Below are 21,759 nucleotides of genomic sequence, written 5' to 3' on the forward strand. Positions count from 1 at the left end.
ACACAATCCGTTTGAGAACTTAAACCAGAGCTCTGGTGCAGTATTGATCCTTCAGCAGGAGGATCATGTGCTGGAAGCTGACGGTGCGTCGTTGTGGATGAAGATCTTGGCTGCTCGCTGCGTCCCAGCGGCCGACGATGCTAAAAGGCTAAATAAATAAGGCCTGGCTGCAGGGGGTCGCCCAGGCGTGACCTTTCTGCCCAATGGCTTTGAGAGCAGCTTCAACTAGCGAACTCCGGAGGGCAGATTTTAATCAGCAGCGTGCCAATGGCCGAGGCAGTGCATCATGTTTAACGAGGCTAAGAGAGGCTCTCATTTACCCACACAGGTAACAAATGGGCCTCAGTGTTTCCCCTTCTCCACTCATGTCCTTCAGTGCTCTCTTCCTCATCCTGCCTCTCACAGTATCTCATTGAAAAGGTTGGTTTTACTCTCCTGTGTTTACCCGAACACTCTTCTTTTAACTCTTCACACACCATTTTTCTTTCATGCCGAGCAAAGCAATTCCAGGGCAAATATTTATCTGAACAGCGCCTCTATCACTTGGCTGGATATTTCTTTTGTGCGCCTTTTTTTTTTTCAGGTTATCATCAGACACACCTTCACAACTCTAATACAATCCAAAACAAGCGTCCTGCCAAAAAACCCTGCCTCTAATCTACACGTTCTGTTGGTACTCCATCAGAGCTGCTTCTACACTGGAGTCCAGACTATATGTAGCTGGCAGCGGTGGTGGTGATGAACTGATTGCATTATTCTGGAAAAGTTCTTTTTTGTGTGTGTTATTTTATCCAAACGTATGTTCTCATACATTGAGACATAAAGGTATCAGCTTAGTGTGAGTTAGTGTTGGGATAAACTGGCAAACAGGGACATTAAATGTTAAAATTCATCATCTATGTATTATTAAATGAAGAGTTTGGCTGGAGATGACATGAACAAGGGAAGATGGCTGGTTATGATCAATTAGGTTTTCTGAAATATAAAAAAATAAACATTTCCTACTCTCTCCTAGTGATGGTTTAAGCCACAACATGCAGCTGAGTAGAGAACTACTACAGCTGCTGTTTAGAGTATAAAAATGCTCTCAGACCATCATAAAGACTACTAGGACTATTTGGAATGACAACAGAAGCTTGTTTAATCATTTTGTAAGAATTATAATATTTTTTTCATTGTGTTTTATTTTAAAATGTAAAAATGTGCATAGAAATAGCTAAAATCCATCATTACACCCTGAATATAATATCTTACTAAGGCCAAACTGTCTTACACAGACACATAAATGCCTACTTGACCATCAACAGAGGACCAATTCTTCTGGTCATTTTCAAAAAACCATTTTTTAAAAGTTCTATATTTCTATAACTGCAATTATGTAAAGAACAAAGAGAGAACTGCCAACCCTGACTTGTGTCTATTTATCACTTTGCCTTCAAATAATCTCTTTATAGAATGTCGCTCTAAAGTATTGAACATTTTAACACTTACTGTGAAAGTCACATCATCCACTTCATAACTTAGCTTTACTGACAAATCTTTAGATTTACCTGGGCTGACTTGGTTGCTAATACTAATGTCACAGAAGAACTACATCATCAAGAACAATGGATTTATTTCATTTACCTAGCTTTTAATCATATCAAAAACATAGTTTCAATATTTATAACACTTGATGACAACAGTGTCTTTGTTTTTATTTCCTACAAGGTCCATCACATTTTACTGTATTACTGTGAAAGGAGAGAAGTGTGAATTTCAAACTTGACCTTTTCTGTGATTTGATTTTGTAAAGACTCTTTATAACTTCATCCTTAGGGTAAAGCTTATCATGTGAGGCTCTGGATTTAAAACATGTGATTACAGTTTTCTCTGGTCGTATGAGCATCTCCAGAACATTTATTTTAAAGTCATATAGAATTACAGCAATCGCAAACTATGGAAGTTATTTTTAGTCAATCATAAGATCGACCATTTTTCTGAATAAGTCTCCAGTTTAATTCAAACTAGACACATGATGTAGACATTTAAAGCTAAAATTATTCATTCCTATGACCAATGATTTATAATATGGTTTCATAGGTCCAGTGAATGTCTTTGGGCTGAAAATGACATCAACAATTGACAAGACATGGTCAATTATGCTATTGATGAATTTTCACTATTTCTATGTATATTTTTTTTACATTTTTTTTTAACAGAGGATGCCAAAAATTATCCATTCAGTTTGCGTTTTTTTGGTTTCAGATTGGACGAATGACACTTTTTTGGGACACATTTATAATCTTCAGAAAACAGGCAAACATTTTAGTTTTTTTTTAAAATTTGGCAAGAATTTTTACACAACATGAACTGTAGCAGCCCTGATTTTTCTTGTCTAGTGCCACCAACAAGACATGTAAAGTACTTTGGTTCTCAAGCTCATCACATCACGTATCGTTAACCACTTTTCTGTTCTTGTCCCATTTTGCTACTCTGAAGTTTTGACTTATCCTGTCAATGGTGTTGCTTCATTTCATATATTTATTCAACTTAATTATGTAATTAATGCAAAGCCCCTAAGTCCCTTTAAAACATACATTTGTTACATTCAATTTATCTGAAAACTTTGATGCAAGATAATTAATTACAGTTGCAAACGTTAGCATGCTAATGCACTAATCTCAGCTTGTGAACATGCTACTTACCTTCACAATGTAAACACTGAGAGCGTGTCAACAGGCTGATAGCATTTAGCTCACAGCTCCTCTCTGCCTCTCAGATCTGCTGCAGACGTGTCTGTATTTCTTCTGTTTGCTGTCAATGACTCCATTTTTTTCTCCACATTTACTGTGTGAAAACCAAATGGTGCCTCTGAGACATTAAAGCCTCTACTCTACTCAGGCCCCCATTTATTCTTCATTCATCTCTCCTTCCATTATGCTGCAGATCCTCGGCCCTATTTTGACAGGATTAATACTCCGGAGGGAGATGGGTAGTAAAATATTTCCCCTGCTACTTAGTAACTGAGCTAATAATTCCAGATGGAATTTCAACCATTGCTAAAACACACGAGGTAGCTTTAGAGGGGGATATTTTGCAGGGAAATTATGTGAGGCCAATTACCGGCAAGATTTTAGCTCCATCGGCTCTCACTTCAAAATCCACGGCGTCTGTTTGAACCAGGCGGAAATCAGTGATCAGAAACAGATCCAGCGGAATGAAGGCAGCTTTATCCAGCAATAATTAGGTTTTGACAAAAATTAGGAGACCTCTGCTAGTTGATTATTAGCCAAGGAGATGTGTGTGCCGTGGCCTCGGTGCTTTCTGCTGCCTCTGTGTTGTCCTGATGAATTCAGCTCCATCACTCCTCGACTCCACAGGTCTCATTACAGCCAGGCCAGTAGGGAACATTCTAATAAACAGATGAAGATGACACTCTCATAGCCGGTGCACGCATATACACACACACACACACAAACACACACACAACCTTGAGAAAGATTACACCGGGGACGAGTACAAAATAAAAACCTTTCACTTGATTATTTCGAGTAAAATAAATCACAGCCCTCAGACACACACTCTCACCTCAAAGCAAGAAAAATAGAGATACAATAACACTCGGCGTGAGAGCGCGAGCAAACATGAGGCCGTAGATGACAGCGCTGCTTGTTAAGGGAAAAAATGGACACACACATGCACATTCAGACGCACCCTCGAATAATGAAACATATACACCCGTGCACCTTCCTCTGTTGCACTGTGCACAATAAGTCTTGCTTCATTAAAGCCAAATCTCATCCACTATCAGTTTACAACCACAGAAGTCGTTTGAACCGCCGGGGAAATACAATTCCATTCCGTTTCGGGGTTATCTTAATATATGAGCTTGTCTCCGCCACATTGGTCTGCGGTTATGAGCCGGGCAAACACCCACAGCACTGCAATATTGCACCGGCACATTCACACGACGGATTGGAGCACACAAAGCAATTAGCAGCTCATATATATATGTGTAATTGTGTCCGTGTGTGACTCAACTCCCATGTCTGCTTCTTCTTCTTGTTTTTTTTAACTCTAATTTCTACATCCACTGCTATTAGCCAACAGTTCATTGCGGATTGCAGTTTGTTTGTTTGCGCCCCGTCCTCTAATCCTTGAGAAGATCCTCTCAGAGTGGAGGATTCTACTAAAACGGCAGCATTCCCGAGCAGGTTCACTTCAAACCCAGCACCACTGCTCCTGTTGCCGCAGAATAAATAGCTTTATGAGCTTTAACTCTCTTTAAGACGCAGCCGAGAAGCAGAAACAAGACAAATGGCGTGCGAAGAAGACAAATCTCTCAACGCTGTCAATGTCTGAGGTGCTCTGGCCATCCATCCTCCATCGCGCCTTCATTCACCATCTGTCTGGCCCTATCCCACCTGTATGACACCCGATCACTCTTCATCCCTCCATCCATCCATTACCCCTGTCACTTCATCCTTCCATTTCTCTGCCCCAAGGCCTGAGCTCCCCTCGCCTGTCACAGATGATACTATCTGAGTGGATTACTTGGGATATCATGAGGGATATACGGTCAAATATCTCCCCACAAAGGTTATAATACGCTTAATAATAACGTTTCAGCTGGCAGCGTTGGTTCAGTGACTCCACATGGTGACTGGATTCCACCTTCTGAGCTAATTTATAAGCAGGTTCTAAGCTGTAATTAACTTCATTAATGGCAGCGATTCAATAGTTCATGTTCTGATTGTGTCAGGGTAAATGAATGCATGCACATATTATTAATAATGATCAGTGTTGGGCAGTAACGTCACTACAAATAGCATCGTTAGTAGTTTAACTACATTTTTCTGTAACAACGTGATAGCGTCGTTGTTTACAAAATCAAAAAACGCTTCAACAGCTTAGCTAATCTTTTGGTCATGTAGCGCGGTAGCGAACGCAAAAAGCTACATTAAAAATGATGAATGTTGAACTGCTTGAAGCGGAGCTTTCTGCTCTGCTGCAGTCTCATCTCACACTTTTAAGGATCGGACAGTGACATCCTCTCCAAACGCCGACATGTCTGTGTCGACCAATAGAAGCGGAGAAACTGTTGATGTCGTCATTTAACAATCCCTTCCTGCAATTCACTGGATCCACACTCACAGACGCTCGCTTCAGTTCGCTGAAGCAACCAAAGGAGTCAGAGTCACCGTGGCCCTACCTAAATAGCTATATGAGTTTTTGTGAAAAAATGGAGAAAAGTTGTTTTCAGATGCCTACTGTGCCAGCCCAAGGCGAAGTTTCTGTCAACTTCAAAGACGTCAAATACAAATCTAAGAACCCATATACAGGTGACTACCGAATATGCACAACCAGCAGCAGTTAGCTAACCACCACATGTCAACCGCAGTACAAGATGCACACACAAACGAGCTAGTTTTCAACATCTAAAATTCGCGTGGCAGTAAATTAATTAAATTAAGCGTAAGGTTGTGGTGGCAGTGTGTGAATATGTATAAATTGGGGGATTAAATAATTAAACTGATACATATAGGAGGGAAGAGGTATGGGAGAAAACGAGGTAACAGTAAAACCAAAATCTGTCTTCTTCAGTATTACTGTTAATACTAATGAGCAAATGGCTGAAAAAAATAACAGAAAGGGTAACAAAAGTGATGGCATAAATGATGAAATATCTTAATCTTACACTCAAGACCAAAATTGAGTTAAGTAGTAGTGGATACAGCACTTTGGCAAAGCATTGAATGATTTTACATAGATATTAGAGTTAAGAAATAAAACTTGATTTAATACCCAAATTATGTATAATATTGTCTTACTATAATATTGCTTACTTTATATGGAAATGATATCAAATGTAACCTATTATACCCTCCAATGTAAGTGGCGTGTTAATATAAGCTACTGCAACTTAATTATCAGATACATTATGTCTGCAATATAAACTAAAAAGAAAATCAAAACAATGATTTCTAATGTAAAAAGGTTGATTCATTTTAAATATAGCTCCACATATTCCTCAGTGTATCAACTTACTAAGTTTGGAGCACTGAGAACAAAAATGATGGTTTAATAATAAACAATTCAGCATTTTCTTGTCTCTGTTTGACTGACTTCATTAGTCCCTGAAATTTTTTGGTAAGAAAAAAAGTAACTTGAATGTATTAAGCTACTTTGGCCATCTTGCTGTAGCTTAGCTTGCTACATTTCTGTGGGTCATAGCTTTAGTGTAGTAAAGCGTGATTTAACACGGAGTAGCTGGTAGCTTAGCTCATTATAGTTTCCAAGTAGCTTGCCCAACACTGATAATGATTAATTATACAAGACCCCCTATGGTAAAAATGAATGCAAAATACTGTAAAAAAAAAAAAAAAAAAAAATGCTGCAAAATTCTAACATTAGTGAAGGGTGTTGCCAAAATTTGGTTAAAAACTGTCAAATCTGACGCCTCTTTGGAGCCAAAAATCCAAAAAATGAAAAATTTTATGTTTATTTACAGTCACAGATTTTAATATTATTTTACATTAGACATGTATTCACAGTGTATAAAAATGACAGTTTTACAGTGTATCTGTTGGTTAAGATATAGGGCGTGCATTATAAAAGTACCCTAAATCTAGGGCTGATTTATTATTTCCCTTAATGACAGATCATTTTTCACAACTGAACAAACATTTTGATGATAAAGATAAAAGGCACTTATTTATTTGATATTGTTTCTGTGTGGGAATTACAGTTTATACATTCCAAAAAATAAAATATAATTTACAACAGCTACAGTTAGTGGTGTTTACAGTGACAACACCACATAAATATAGTATATTACTGAAAAGTCTAGTTCCAGGATTAAACAGTGAGCATCATATTTGACTGAACAGTATTGCAAGTACTGTAAACAAGTAATTAACTGCACAGCTTCTTAAATGTAGTCGGACTGTTTTTGGTCGACACCATCCGTTCTATAGCCAAAGAAATTCTATAGAATTTACCAGGGCTGCACAATTATACCTAAAGTGATAATCAGGATAATTTTGGTCAATACTAAGACCATGATTAACCTATTTATCACAATTATTTACTCATTTTAGGGCCAGAATATTTTTATTGCACTTTTACTTCCATACTGTGCAACATTCCTGCTAATGTAGAATAAGCTGCACCTGAATTCAGAGCAAAATATAAATAAAATTGTAGCTAAAATACCGTCCTTGATGGGCATCCGCTGATGGCCGGAAACAAAAATCACAGATGCTCCCTAAACGCCTCATATGCAGGCTACTGTAGATGCTAGCTAGTTAGCTGTGCACAGGGAAGCTTCTAGTCTCCGCACATTTAGGTGCTAAAAATGACCAAAATTTGCTTAAAAAAGGAGTAAAATATTTTTTTTAAGATCAGATTTAGCCAAGTTGATTTTAGCTACATGGGCTGCTTATATAGACCCTTTAATGATCCACGTCACGAATGACGTCACAGCTTTAGCTGGAGGCAAAAGAGGAAGCCCGCGGCCGGACAGAAAGGCGAAAGACTGAGGGACTAGGCTCTATCAACTTTTCTAAAATGTCGTCCTACTGTGTTTTTGGATGCCAGAATAGGAGGAATGACATTGGCGAACGCAAATTAAAGTTTTATAGGATTCCACCGAACACTCGTGCTCAGAGGGAACGAAGACAGTTGTGGTTAAATGCACTGAGGCGAAAAGACTGGACAGATACGATCAGCTGCAGTCAATTCCAGCCATTTTCAGTTCAAAAAAATTGCTGATATTCTATTTGTAAAAAAAATATTCAATTCAATTCAATTCAGCTTTATTCCAGACACTGTGTCCAAATACACACACCATAAGAACAAGGACACAACAAGACACAGAAAAAAATACAATCAAAAACAATAACCCGTTAAATATGACGAGAAATACAGGGAATATTGGACGCGCATCGCGAGGTGCATTTCCTTGAAAACGACCGATTCATGGATTATATACCGACTTCAAGACATGTTTTGGACAAAATAGTTTACTGGCTTGTGTTGTCTGGATGTCCAAGGTTGGATTATGGCCGTTTTTGTGGAATATTTTCATCTGTGTGTAATAATGAACCTGGAAATGTGAGTCGCGCTAAGTACGTTGAAGCCGTGTACAGAGAAAGGATGGATGGATATTTGTTGTTTGTCGGACAAATGTGTTTATATTACCCGCTGTGGTAATCACATCTGAAAGTGGTTTATACCGGCGGATTCATGAGAATCTAAGCTTTCCATCGGCGTATAGTGTTTGTATAATCGCGTTTGCAGCCTTCGGACATTCTTTAAATTCCTATGCAAATTAGTAGGTGTACCGCCGGCGGTACACTTAAGTTTAACGGGTTAAAAATGCTCGAATTTGCAGCGCAAACTCCCAGCGCAAACTAAATACTCCCAGTCCTGCTTGACTTCTCGCTCCGCGTTTGCCTCCAGCATAAGCCCCGCCCACAAAAAACGTCACAATGTTTGTAAACAAATAAAGGGTCTATATAAGTAGAACATTTTAAACATCAATATCAAAGTTGATTGTGTTTAAAGCCAAAATCGTCATAGCAATGAATATGTAATTGACCTTTACAACCAAATCCTCCTTTTTGGGGGGTTTTTCTCTCGTTCTTTTTTCTGTGCAGATGTGGAGCCTGCATGTCAACAAACTCTTTTAAATAAAGTTGAGAAAAAAACCTTTGTGTATTTCAGAGCCCTTAAACCGAGTAAATCATGCCCTGCCCGTCAGACTTCTTGTGGTTTAGTCGTAAAAAATTTTCCATCACACAATAAAACAAGTTGTAGCGTGACGTGTTTGGGTTAAATTGCACACATCATTCAGCCCTCGTCGTGACCCTTCCCTCGACTCCCACGTCGTCCCCCTCTCCTCCCCGCTGTCCTTCCTCCTGTCCGGGCCGAACGCACCAGCAGGCATCAATCTCTGCACGGCTCTTCCTCCTCTTTAGCGACGGCGGGCCGACACAGATGCAGAGCTTGTCACAGACTTTCGCAGCATTGACCTGCCACGCCTCACTCTCCCTTCTCCCATAAAAGGAGGAGTGAATGATGGGGGAGCTGGGGAGGAGGGAGGGAGTGACAGACTCATACAGCATGCATAACAACTGAGTACGCCTCTCCACATGCATCACTCCATCTATCTCCCCCTGACTGTCTCATCTAAGGCCAATGGAGACACACACACACACACACACACACACACACACACACACACACACACACACACACACACACACACACACACACACACACACATCTCTACAAAGACACAGAAGGTTGGCTGCAAGCTGCTACCCAAGCTGACTATCAAAGCTCCGAGAAAAAAAAAAAAATCACACCCTGATGCCTCAAACTCCAGCTCACATGAAGAAGGTCACACTGACAGGCCCGGCTCCAGTTAACAAAGCCTCTTCCTATCTCAGGGACATTCCCAAAAAAGCAGCGTGCTGACATGCATGCCCACTCAGAGAGAACCATATGCCTGCCATGTTCACACAGTCGCAAGCACACTCTTTGACCTTTACGGCAAAGATCCTCAAACTCACAAATAGTGGCTGGGAGGCTTGTTGCGAGGGTCACCGGGCTTTATGGAGAGTAAACTATCCAATCTTCATTCTGATTTGATGCACAATGTCGCTGTAATGTGCAACATTTCATCTTTCTGGTGCAATAATCCAATTTCACGTGTAATGTTTTGTTACTCTGCCAAGGAATGCGGCGGAGTGATGTGACAATTGACATATGTCTGTCTGTCTGTCTGTGCACGACATTACTCAAAAATGGACTCAGGGATTTGAAATAAACTTTCAGGGAAGGTCAGAAATGATACAAAGACCAAGTGATTGGATTTTGGCAGTGATGCGGCTTGTAGTCTAGATCCAAGGATTTGTTAAAGATTTCTGCATCATTGTGAGATAGCATCACTGTAACTATGACAACAAGTGAACGATCATATGATTATGATCCTACTACAAACTGACCGCTGCTTTCTTATCAAGACTTATCCGTCGGAAGTCACACAACGACTGAGCAGACTTGGTGGAGTACTGCGCTCTTTGAGTGCTTTCCTTGTTATCATATGTGACACTTGACAACCTCACAATAATCCCCAGTATTACTTTTTTAGGCAAATTTTATGTTAGTGTACTTGTTTACATCTTTTGGAATGTACAGCAGCACTATTATCTTACAAGCAAAGCACTTCCTGTTATTTCATTTAGCCGTTTTTTATTCTGAGTGACACCTCACAAGATAGTAAAGTTTTATCTGAAATCAGGTATCGCCAGAAGTGGGGTTCGCATGGTTTCAACCTGAAAAACTGGGTGAAAATTACTCGTATCATGTATTTTATATGAACATTTTTTTCCATATAATAATTTTACATAACTGTGTGGTCCACTGTTGCGATATAGTGTATATCAACATCCGTAAATATGCAAATATTTTAAATATTTGAGTGTTACTGATTTCAGTCACTACAATGTGACAAACTACAGATTGCAACTGTATCGTCTGTCATTTTGGACAACTGACTTTGAACCATCTGTCAGCTCATGAACACACAACACACTGAAAATATACACAAATCTAAGCAGAACTAAACTGAAACCTTGAGGGCAGAGCAAGTTGGCTTGATGATAGAGTCAAATAAAAAATACTGTGTGTGCAGGTTCATTCATCGCTGTAAAAAAATCTGCAATTTTACTGAATTTTTCCTTTTTATTCCACGGTATTTCTGAAATACACAAAAAATGTCAATACAATTACAAAAGTAGACTAAATTTACACATTTAACTGTGGACAAGAATAAAATGTCCTTATTTTTGAGAAAATTACATCAAGACATCAAATTTGTTCATATGTTTAGCAAAATTTTACAAATATTGTCTTTTATTTATGAGATGAAATTGTTCTATTCCAGTTCAATACTGTAAATATATTTCTAAAATTAGATACAGTTAGCGACAATTGACAAAAAATGTATAGATACTGTACATTCACATAGATTTGTTCATTAAATTTGAGATATTGTTGAACAGTTGTAATAATATCATCCAACTCTAGACTGTTATTTAATTACAGATGTCTTCACAACAAAAAGGTAGAAAGAATGTGTTTTCTTCAGTGTGTGACATCTGTAAGCACTGTTAATATGGAACAGTTACACCATACTTTTAAAATTCAACAACAAAACTCTCATTGAACAAACAAATCTGTGTAAAATTACAGAACCTAATTTACTGACACTAATTGCTTTATTTAACTTGAACATAATATTTTAATCTGTCAAATATTATTTGTGAAATTATAGCACATCTGCAATTGCATTTTAACATTCTTTATGTCAAACTTTACATTTTCTTTAAAGAAAACTAAAATTTCATGGTTATTTGCAGACATTTTTTAAAAATTGTATTTTACTTGAGACATTTATATTCACTGTGTATATTATGTAATTTTACTTATGCATTCTCAAAATATTGAAAAGAAATCTGTGAAATAAAAAAATTCCATTTAACTACAGTTTTACAGTGTATCTGTTGGTTTACACATGGTGTGCAATACAAAAAGCGTGCTAAATGTGGGGCTGAGATATTATTTCCCTTATTGACAGATAATATATTACAAGCGACAACATGACTTTCAGAGTTCCAGATTAATTTCTAGCCGACTGGTTCAGGTCTCTCTATTTTCTCGTTTAGTGTCACCTCTCTGCTCTAATAAAGGCAGAAAACTCACCCTATAAATAAATGCTCAAGAAGAATCTTGTCACTCTCCTGTCACTTACAGTGCTACCGGCATATACTGATGCTGTTCTGCAAACATAACCGATTTAATTGAATCATCAGCTCCACTAGCACGCTCTCTGGCGTGCAGCTGCAGCGTCCTCCCTGTATCACAAATAATGGCCTTCCCTGTGTTTGATGAGCAGCAGGACAATGGCAGAATATCCCCAAAGATCTGTGGCCAGGGCTCGCTGTTTGATGAGGAGTGATTTGCGGGGCTCAGGGATGAGCTTCCTCAAAGCCCGCTGCGCCTCGACTTTGGTCAACACAGAGAAATCCCTGTTAAAATACGCTCCAAGAGAAAGGTCCAAGTCTCTCTGAAGTGATTACAACCTAGCCGTTCTCTAAGCAACGCTACAGAGGCCGAGTCAAACAGGCCTGCGACCGAGTCCACACGCCACACAGCTGGATGCTAGCCGGCGTGATCAGACGAGGTGGACGGCGCCTGCACACGGGGATTGAACTTTGATCACAACAGGATTAAGTCCGAAACTGAAATGTATTACTCAGGCACAGCGATCTGGCAGCAAGTTGCTAGAAGCTGTGCATTAATGAGTCAGTCACTGGTAGATGTGGCCAAACTGCATCATGAGAAATAATGAAGATTTCAAGGACAAAAAAGACACGAACATGCAGGATAAAATTGAAAATATATGTATTTTAAAGGTTTAGAGGGCAAAACATTGCTTCAGTCGCGGGGTAAGCACTGGGGTGAAAAGGCCAAGGTAAAGAGGTGTGTTTGCCAGGCAGACACTGTGTTTGCAACAATGTTCAGTGTTGTGTTAAATGGTGCCACACCCATGATCCGACTCCCATTTTCTGACATTTTGTCTGTTCAGATTGCATATATCAACTAATCAGTCATGATATAGGAGCTCAGCTGAGCCAATTTAGTCCCATGACACTTTAAACAGAGCTTATACAAACCAAACAACCAGAAAATATACACCAGTCAGCCACAACATTTTATGGAGTTTCCACTGGTAATGCCAAAACAGTTCTGACCTGCTAGAGGCATGAACCCAAAGAAAGAAAGAGAGAGAGAGAAGGAAGGAAGGAAGGAAGGAAGGAAGGAAGGAAGGAAGGAAGGAAGGAAGGAAGGAAGGAAGGAAGGAAGGAAGGAAGGAAGGAAGGAAAGAAAGGAAGGAAGAAAGAAAGAAAGAAAGAAAGAAAGAAAGAAAGAAAGAAAGAAAGAAAGAAAGAAAGAAAGAAAGAAAGAAAGAAAGAAAGAAAAAGAAACTCTCGGGGAAGCAGCTGGTTTTTGGGGTTGTTCTCCATGTTCCACTCTGAACCCGGCATTTACACTGCTGTTCAAAAGTTTGGGGTCACCCAGGCAATTTCATATTTTCCATGAAAACTCACCCTTTTATTCATGTGCCAACATAACTGCACAAAGGGTTTTCTAATCATCAGTTAGCCTTTCAACACCATTAGCTAACACAATGTAGCATTAGAACACAGGATGGTTGCTGGAAATGTTCCTCTGTACTCCTATGGAGATATTCCATTAAAAATCAGCTGTTTTCAGCTAGAATAGTCATTTACCACATTAACAATGTCTAGACTGCATTTCTGATTAATTTAATGCTAATGTCACTGAAAAAACTGCTTTTTTTGCCCCAAACTTTTGAATGGTAGTGTGTCTTTACCAATGTTGCAAAAACTTCCCAATTTTTACATCTACAAACTCTAAAATCAGAGAAATATCATCAGATCTTCAGCTTTCCTCAGGCTAATCATGAGTGACGTACTGTTCCTTTGGGAAAATTAACCAAATCTAACAGTCAAAATCATTTAAAAAATGGCCAAAAATAAACTAATTGCACTAACCAGATGCTGTAAAAAAACAAACAAAAAGAAATCAGTGATTCAGCTGTCACCAACAGTTACTTGACAAAAAATCTGAACTATTTTGGCTCAACTGCAGGTTGTGTTTACACAGAACAGACAGGAAACAAGTGTGGAAACAAAATCAATATAAGAAGCATATTGTCTTTAGTATGTAGAGGATATTTTTTCCAGTGTCGGTAACACCTGTGGACACGTAAAATGCTTTACGTGTTGGTTTCAGGTTTTTCCATTTTTGTAAAATAAAGGATTTTTTTAAAATTCAACTATATTTTATTTTTTTCTTCGAGTTTATGCTAATATGACTGTCACCAAGCACACACTCGATACTGCAGCGATAAATGAGACCACAGTGAGCAGAAAACAGGGAGAAACTGCTCCAGAGAGCTTCAGATCATTGTGTGATCACTTTTCTTGCAGTGGGTTCAAGTGTCAAATGATGACGCTATTTACATCACTTGGTTTTAATGTTGTGGCTGATTTGGGCTGACAAAAAAACAGTAAGCCAGCAGCACTATGTGTAGTTCTACTATAAATAAATAAAAAGAAGTAACTGGAAAAAATGTGGAGCTGCAGACAACTGGATGATCCAGATTGTGCGGTCGGATCATAAATATATGACAACATGTAAACTACTACTCCAGTAATATGAAAACAAGCCCATGACAGGTTACAGCTGTTCCTTTGGCAGCATTCATGTCAACCAAAATACACAGCATGCCAGAAATCTTGAGAAGCAGATTGTTGATCGTTCCTTTGATTATTCAAATACTTTTACTGCAACTCAAACTGCAGAAATGCATCCTGATTCTAAAATTATTCAAGTTCGGGGCTAAAACGGGGCCAGATCCACACAGCGTCTGCCTGCTTAAGACACAGTGAACATTAAAACGTGTTCAGATTTGTCTTCTTCCATTTGAGAGAATTGTTTTGTGCCCTAGAAAAACATGACACTGAACAAACACCATTGAAATCATCAACAATGGGAACAACAGTCTTGTGTTTTCTGGCTGGTTGATCCTCTTCACGTGTCCTTTCACAAGCGCAGTTTGGGCGTTAACACTGTACAAGACAATATAAATGCCACAAAATAGCATTTACAGGGACTCAGCTGTGACTTTTCAAGCCAGAAGATCGGTTCTTTACGTGCCTGCCTCTCGGAGTGAGGATATTGTCGAGGCTTTTGGCTTCCAGCCCACAAATATCCAGACTTGAATGAATCCCTACCTACAGAGATGTGTGGAACCTCCTCTGTGGCTCCAGTCCTGTGGTTCTCAGCTCCCCCGGCGTCATCTAGCCGAGCCCCGGGCGTCGGTGTCGGGCGTCTCTACGGGAGCAGAAGGAGGACGGAGAGGGAGGAGCAGTGAGGTCGCCGGTTCAGGAGGACGCAGCAGGGTTCGGGACAGCACAGTCTCTCCGGACCTCTAGGACTGTTTCAGGCGTTTCCTCGGGGGACCCAGGAAGGGACACTGGGCCGAGGCCAGGGAGTGGTAGGCCTCGGCCACCAGGTGAGGGTGGGAGATCACCATGGACTTCCAGCCGGATGTCTCCATCACATCGGCGGCATGACTGAGACAGGAAACACGAAGTAGTTTAGAAACTAAACGACACAAGTGCAGAAATAAAGTGGAGAGTTTGGGATTACAGGAGTCCATCTGTGTGCAGCTCTGAGACATTAAGGATTTGTCATACCAGCTGGCCGAGCTGTTATTTACTTTATATTTTTAAATATTTAACCCCACGGGTCATTTTTGAGATAAATAACATCACACAAATAAAAGGCAACATTGAAGCATCATAAATATATGGGCATGTGAGGAAAAGTCTGTCGAGTCAGTTTTGTCATTTTAGTCGATTAATCGGCCGATGGGGGAAAACTACTCTGATCATCAGCTTGTTTCTGGAAGTCAAACAAAAATGCCAAAGAGTAGTTAGTAGTTAATGCTTAATTGTAAAGGTTTGCTGCTTTTATATGTCTTTTATGATAGTCAACTTTATGTAAATGCTTTATGTGAGCCAAAATGTAACGGTTTTATCCGGTGATGTCCCTGTAAAAACAGATGCTTGATCTTAATGAGCCTTTTCATGTTAAGTAAAAGGTAAATAAGACATCAGGTATATCATACTCTTTACAGAAAGACATACATGATCATTCATGAACTTTGTCTTTGGCCGTTTTGGATTGCTTACCTGTAGAAACTGCTTCTGTCTGTATACTGACCATTTTCCAAATCACTGTAGAGCCTTGTAACAATAAAAGTGTGAGCTTAGGATGCCACTGAAAACTAAACGTCAATTAAACCAGAAAGATATGATATGTAACATTTTCTGACAGTAACTTGAGCTTTCAACATTCCTCATTTTCAGCACCTAACATGATTAGTTTTCATTTTCATCCATCTGGTTTTGGTCATGTGCAGACGCTGAATTTCTGAATGATCATTTGTTTGCTCTTGGTAATTACAGCAGCTGAAAACCTCACAAACTTCAACTAAACTGTACTAGCTTTTTACAACCCTGTCTTAAAATGATTTATGTTCCTATATAACTAGACCATTTTCTAATTTTGAAACAAGTATATTTTCTCAACAAGAGCTAAGTCTGTGACGTAGCAGGACAGGCTTTCAGGTTAGCAACAGGAGATTCACTGGAGAGACATCCGGTGTCTTACCAAGTTGTGTTTTGGTAACAAAACTGAGTCCGATTCTGATGGTTTCACAACATGTCTGAAGCTTCTCTTTAATTTTCTGGGTTACCAGGATGTCCTGCCCTTCTACTACACTTCCTGTTTAGCAGACAAACACTTGCTTCTTCTTTTAAAAAAATACTACTTAATAAGTTTTCTACTTGTTACAGACCAAAAAATACAATCACACTCTTTGTATGTGAAAACCTCCTTAGCAATAAACAGATTCTGATCCCCAGTTAGTACAAATAGTGATTAAGAGAAATGTGCAATGTTAACATGTGCAATAGTGACGAAGGGAAATGTGCAAAACAATCCTGTGTAGTGCTGTTAAAGGACCATGAGCAACAGTGATAATGGGGTATGTGCAACAATGTTAAAGGGACACGCAGTGTAATTCTGTGTCATAAAGATAGGGATATGTGCAACAATGTTAAAGGGACACGCAGTGTAATTCTGTGTCATGAAGATAGGGATATGTGCAATCGTGTTGAAGGGAAATGTGCAATGTCATCATGTGCAATAGTGACAATGGGAAATGTGTAATACAATTATGTGTATTAATGTTGGAGGGACATATGCAGTGGAATCTTGTGTTAAAGTGGCAGAGGAGTAAGTTTAGTATAAAAATGTGCAATACTGATAGAGGGACAAAGGGATGTCTGCATTATAATCATGTGCAAACGTTAATGAATTACTGCTTGGTATCTTGCCTTTGGTCCCCCAGCTTTTGTCTGTGACGTTCACTATGTGTTATCGCTTGCTGCTTGTGTATCTTTTTGTATGTCTTTGTTCAGTTCTGGTATTACGTTATTTGTAATTCCTTTATTTTTAACCTGTGAATGGGACTCAAGATCGATTAACCAATTAGTTTGTTTCCAATTAGTTTGTTTGTCAGAACATGCTTAAAAATGTTGATTAGTGTTTTCCTAAGCCCAACAGAACACCCTCAAAGCCAAAAATATTCAGTCGACTGTCATAGAGGACAAAAGACACCGGGCAATACTCACATGTAAGTAGCTGAAACAGGAATGCTTCCTCTTTAAAAAATTAATCATCACGTAATCTAATAGTTGATCGCTACTTTGCAGCTTTAAAGCAGTGAAATAAATGGCAGAGATGATTTGATTTGAAACGTATTTGTCACAAATGAACAAACTCCAGTTGAAAATCCCTGAAAACAGAGTTGAAAAAGTGGTTGAGTTGTTCAAGAAGGTAATTTTTTAGGAGTCAGGGCTGGTTGTTTTTGACATATTCTGACCTCCCTGCATGGTGAGTGGGCGTGTGTGTGGACGGGTTTGATAATTAACTGATGGTGAGTTTACTGTTGGTCATCGTCTGCCCACATATGTGAGCTTTCAGCAGCAGGCCCTGTGGCGGTCTTCACCCTCCCAACACCCCCGAGGCTCTGGGCTGCTCTATCACGCACACCGCTGTGTGGCCTTTAGTGACATTTTTCAGGTTTTACTGTGTGTAAATAAACACATATGTGGCGGTGTGTGTATGTGGTCATATGGTTTCCAGACCTCCAGCTAACCTCTGACTCTGTCCTCTGTGGAGGAAGCGAACCCCTGCTTGCTGTAATGGCCGGTATGCTGAAGCTGAGACAGCAGGCCAGCGAAAGGGCAGGAGGAGGGCAGCCACAGCAGGAGAGGAAGGAGGAGGGACGGGGATAAGACGGCGGCGGTGACAAATAAACAAACAGGGAGGCGACGAAGAGTGAAATCCACAGAGAGCAACAGGAGATGGAGCGAGTGGAGCAGGGATGTGGCAGTAAATTAAACTATGACCTCCAATCAGTGGTGATCTGAAGCAAGGCTGCAAGATAATGGGGAATAAAAAGGGAAAATGCAGGAATTTTCACTACATCAATCCAACAACTCCATTCAGACAGAATCAATTACTTGGTAGCGACTGAAGTGGTTTTGTAAGAGAGGAAATCTGCAAAGAAATCTAAAAATATTATTGAAAAAAATGGAAATAGGACATTTTACTGTTAAAAATTGCAAGCCTTTATGAACCTTTACCACATGTTGTAATACTAGCAAAGACATCTAAGGTAGTTTTTTGCTTTGGATTACATTCAGAACTGGCTTTGTATTCATCATACAGATCTTTGTGGTGCTGATTTAAAGTTTAGAAGAACAAACTGCAGCACAGACTAATATTTTACATGAGAAGAACTTTTCTCCACGTTTGTCCGGTGGGGATGATCAACTGTGGGCAGGACGTCGCTCAGATCACAGTGGAGGCTTCAGATACAGGCGGCCACTGCAAAACAGGGCTGACAAAGTGTCTGATTTTGGTCAACACCATGCTTTTAATAGCTGAATTTTATGATACAACTGACCAAGGATGCACAATTACAGCCAAAATCACATTATTTTGATCAATTACTTTCATGTTTTGCTATTTTCCTGATAAGGTGCAACTCTTCACCTAAATAAGATTTGACTTAGATGAACTTAATCATCATCCAAAATTACGTTGCGTGGCTCAATGTAGGATAAATAAGACTAAATATCTTTCTGTGAAACAACAAGTGCTAAGATTATAAGTGTCTTAAAATACTACAGCAATAAATACAGATGCATATGACAAGGATACAACACCATTTAGATTCACCCGAATTTAGAGCATGTCCTTGATTCAAAATGGAAGTAAAATTGTCCCTAAAATGCCAAATTTTCTGCTTATTAATAGACATTACAATTTACTGATGTTCCCTAAATGCCTCACATACAGGTTACAATAGAAGCTAACATTTCCACTTAATTACAGCAGCTCAGACAGCTACAAGACCAAAAATGATTTTGAAATAGTGCTCTAAGATGCTGTAAAGTCAGATTTGCACAAGATGAAACCAACTGATTTTATCTACAAATGCTGTTTTCTTTGAGTGGACTATTTTAAATGTCAATATTGCACTTGTTGGAGTTAACAGCCAAAATCCCAATCACGGTTAGTAATCCATTATTTGTGCAGTCTGAGGCTGCATGGACTTTTTTTTGCAAGCAAATCATCCATTTTCTCCTGTTTTTTGTTCATTGTACTGTGTTATCCTGTAGATAAAGAAAAGAAGCTTTAAGCTGGACTAAATGATGTTCTTTCAGACTTCTCTTGCAGATTAGCCGTAAGAAATGAGAACTTTGTGAGTTTTCCTTTTTCTATCAGCAGCAAAAAAAACTTGTAGTATGATGTGTTTGAGTTCATTTGCCTGACTTAACATTGTGCTTTGACAATGACACACTAATATGTCAATTTATAAACAATATATCATCACCTCAAAACTTGTGCTTCATGTTGCGTTTGCACTACCTACATTAATGTATTTTATGAATTTCGTCTGGCGTACAGATTCATTTTGGGTTCCGAAAAAACAAAAAGTGGGTGAGCTCTTTCCTATAAACAAAGTGGATAAAGGTAGTTTGGGTGACTTTACTCTCTGCCCCATCCCTGGAGAGGATGAATAAATGAGACAGAAGCAGGAAAAAGAGGACTCCTATTGTCTCCACTAAATGACCGTAAGCTGCTTGTGAAGACTGGTCTGGGGAGGGGTTGAGGTGAGGTGCTACTGAAGGGAGGATTATTGGGTCCTCCGTTTCGTCTGTTTTCGATATTCGTCCTCCAAATTGATTTTTGTTTTGCTGCTCTTGTTGCTGTCGATTGTGTCCGGAGGAGGGGGGTTGATAACGCTTTGCTGGCCAGGAGTCCCCTGTGGCCAATTTTCCCACCACCACAACAACGCTGTCGCAAATTAAACTGTCATAACGCCCATAACCACAATTAATGACTGGGATTAGGGGCCGAAATCTGCATTACTGAACACCTTTAGGCGCACATGAGCTCTGAAGCACAGAACAGGAGCGGGAGGAAGGGGGAGGAATAAAGGGAGGGAAGATGAGGGTGAGTGCAGGAGGGAGGGAGATGGAGCCCAGGCAGGAATGAGGCCAGGAGATGGAGAAAAGCTGCAAAGAAAGGACAGCGGAATGAACAAAGGCCTGGAAAATGGGTCTGGCTGCGAGACAGAGAATTCAGAAAACACAGGGAAGGTGATGAGCAATTTAGGTAGCGACAGAGAGAAAGCTTTTTGTTTCAAGCGAGCATTCAAAGACCGGATCAATCACCTCTCCGCGGACATAAATAGCAGTCATTGATGCTAATAGGCCCCATCTTACCCAAACAGGCTGCCTGCAACATGATTAACATCAGCAGCTGAGGTTTATTGCTAAATGGACCAATATGATATGGCAGCAAAATTGTCTGATCTTGGGGATTAAATTAAATTTCCTCGGGAGACAAAAAATTGCTCCCACTGAAAATTAATGACTTCCTTTGACGAAAAGCCGAATGGATGAGTGTGTGTGTGCGCGTGACGAAATGTTTGCTAAAGTGCGGAGGTAGTTGCGGAGATGGACGATGTCGGCGGAGGCTCACTAGTTGATGAAGTCCACGGTCTGCGTCTTGAGCTGGTCGGCGCTGTGAAGGTCGGCGAGGATGAGGATCTCTGCGGCGTTCTCCACCGACAGACTCGAGCACAGAGCGTCCTCGCACATCACCTTCAGCCTCTCCAGAGCATACTAGCGACGACAGAGAGGGAGCAGAAACAGCAGGTAAACTAAATTACTTAAACAGCGCTGCCACCAACAACTGTTGCCGCACTGTGTAATGATACGGAAACACAGAATTACTCCAGCGCGCCGGCGACGAGGCTTAAATTGAATAAGAAAAAAATATGGCGAAGGGAAGGAAAAGTGACAGTTACGCAGACTGAGGAGGGAATGGGGATGGGATAAGGGATTACAGAAGAGCTAAAAAAAATATTTCCACTGACTTTGATTACATAATTGCTAGGTACAACAACCTGCTCTCATATTCACACACATAGGCGACAAGGGATTTTCCATTGCCACTGTATACTAACACTCATGTAAATGAAGGCACACAAAGCAAGACTCGCTCCAGAACACATAAAACGCATCTAACATATGATGAGGAAGCAAAGCACAGTGTTTTCTGCCAGGAGGATTTAAATACTGGATCAAGAGAAGCAGAAAACTGTGATTCTGCACGTCACACAAAAATGAAGGATGCAGGCAGAGTGAGGAAATGATTTCTCTCAAAGCTGGCAACATTAAACCCAGTGAAATGTTTCAAACTGTTTGGTGAACATATTGCTGCAAACACACTAAAGCTGACGACATCTGAACGTGTCAGCTTCATGTCTGAATGAGCTCCTTGATCACTTTACTGCAAAAGCTGCAATCTTACTACTTCGAACCCGGTAATATTTCTGCACCACTTTCAAAGCAGCAAAAATATGAGGTGCATGCAGCACAAAGCTCTAGAGATTAGAAGATTTTTTTCTACATTTGAGCACCAATAATGGTCCAAAAACATCACAGAGAGCAAGGGATAGTTTGC

General features: G+C 39.8%; 2 protein-coding genes across 2 annotated transcripts in view; both read right to left on the reverse strand.

The window, feature by feature from the left end:
• The window catches only part of strada (STE20 related adaptor alpha), a 273,305-nt gene that overhangs the window by 25,344 nt on the left and 226,202 nt on the right, over positions 1-21,759 (reverse strand). The gene's annotated exons all lie outside the window — the stretch shown is intronic.
• Positions 12,440-21,759, reverse strand: part of spop (speckle type BTB/POZ protein) — a 130,847-nt gene continuing 121,527 nt past the window's right edge. The window contains exons 10-11 of the mRNA XM_022195490.2: positions 20,773-20,915; positions 12,440-15,218 (exon numbers count right to left, since the gene is read on the reverse strand). Of these exons, the coding sequence (XP_022051182.2) occupies positions 15,074-15,218; positions 20,773-20,915 (288 nt within the window). The 3' untranslated portion in view covers positions 12,440-15,073. The remainder of the gene's footprint in view (positions 15,219-20,772; positions 20,916-21,759) is intronic.

Source organism: Acanthochromis polyacanthus, chromosome 21, assembly GCF_021347895.1.
Source record: "Acanthochromis polyacanthus isolate Apoly-LR-REF ecotype Palm Island chromosome 21, KAUST_Apoly_ChrSc, whole genome shotgun sequence".
NCBI classification, from domain to species: Eukaryota; Metazoa; Chordata; class Actinopteri; family Pomacentridae; genus Acanthochromis; species Acanthochromis polyacanthus.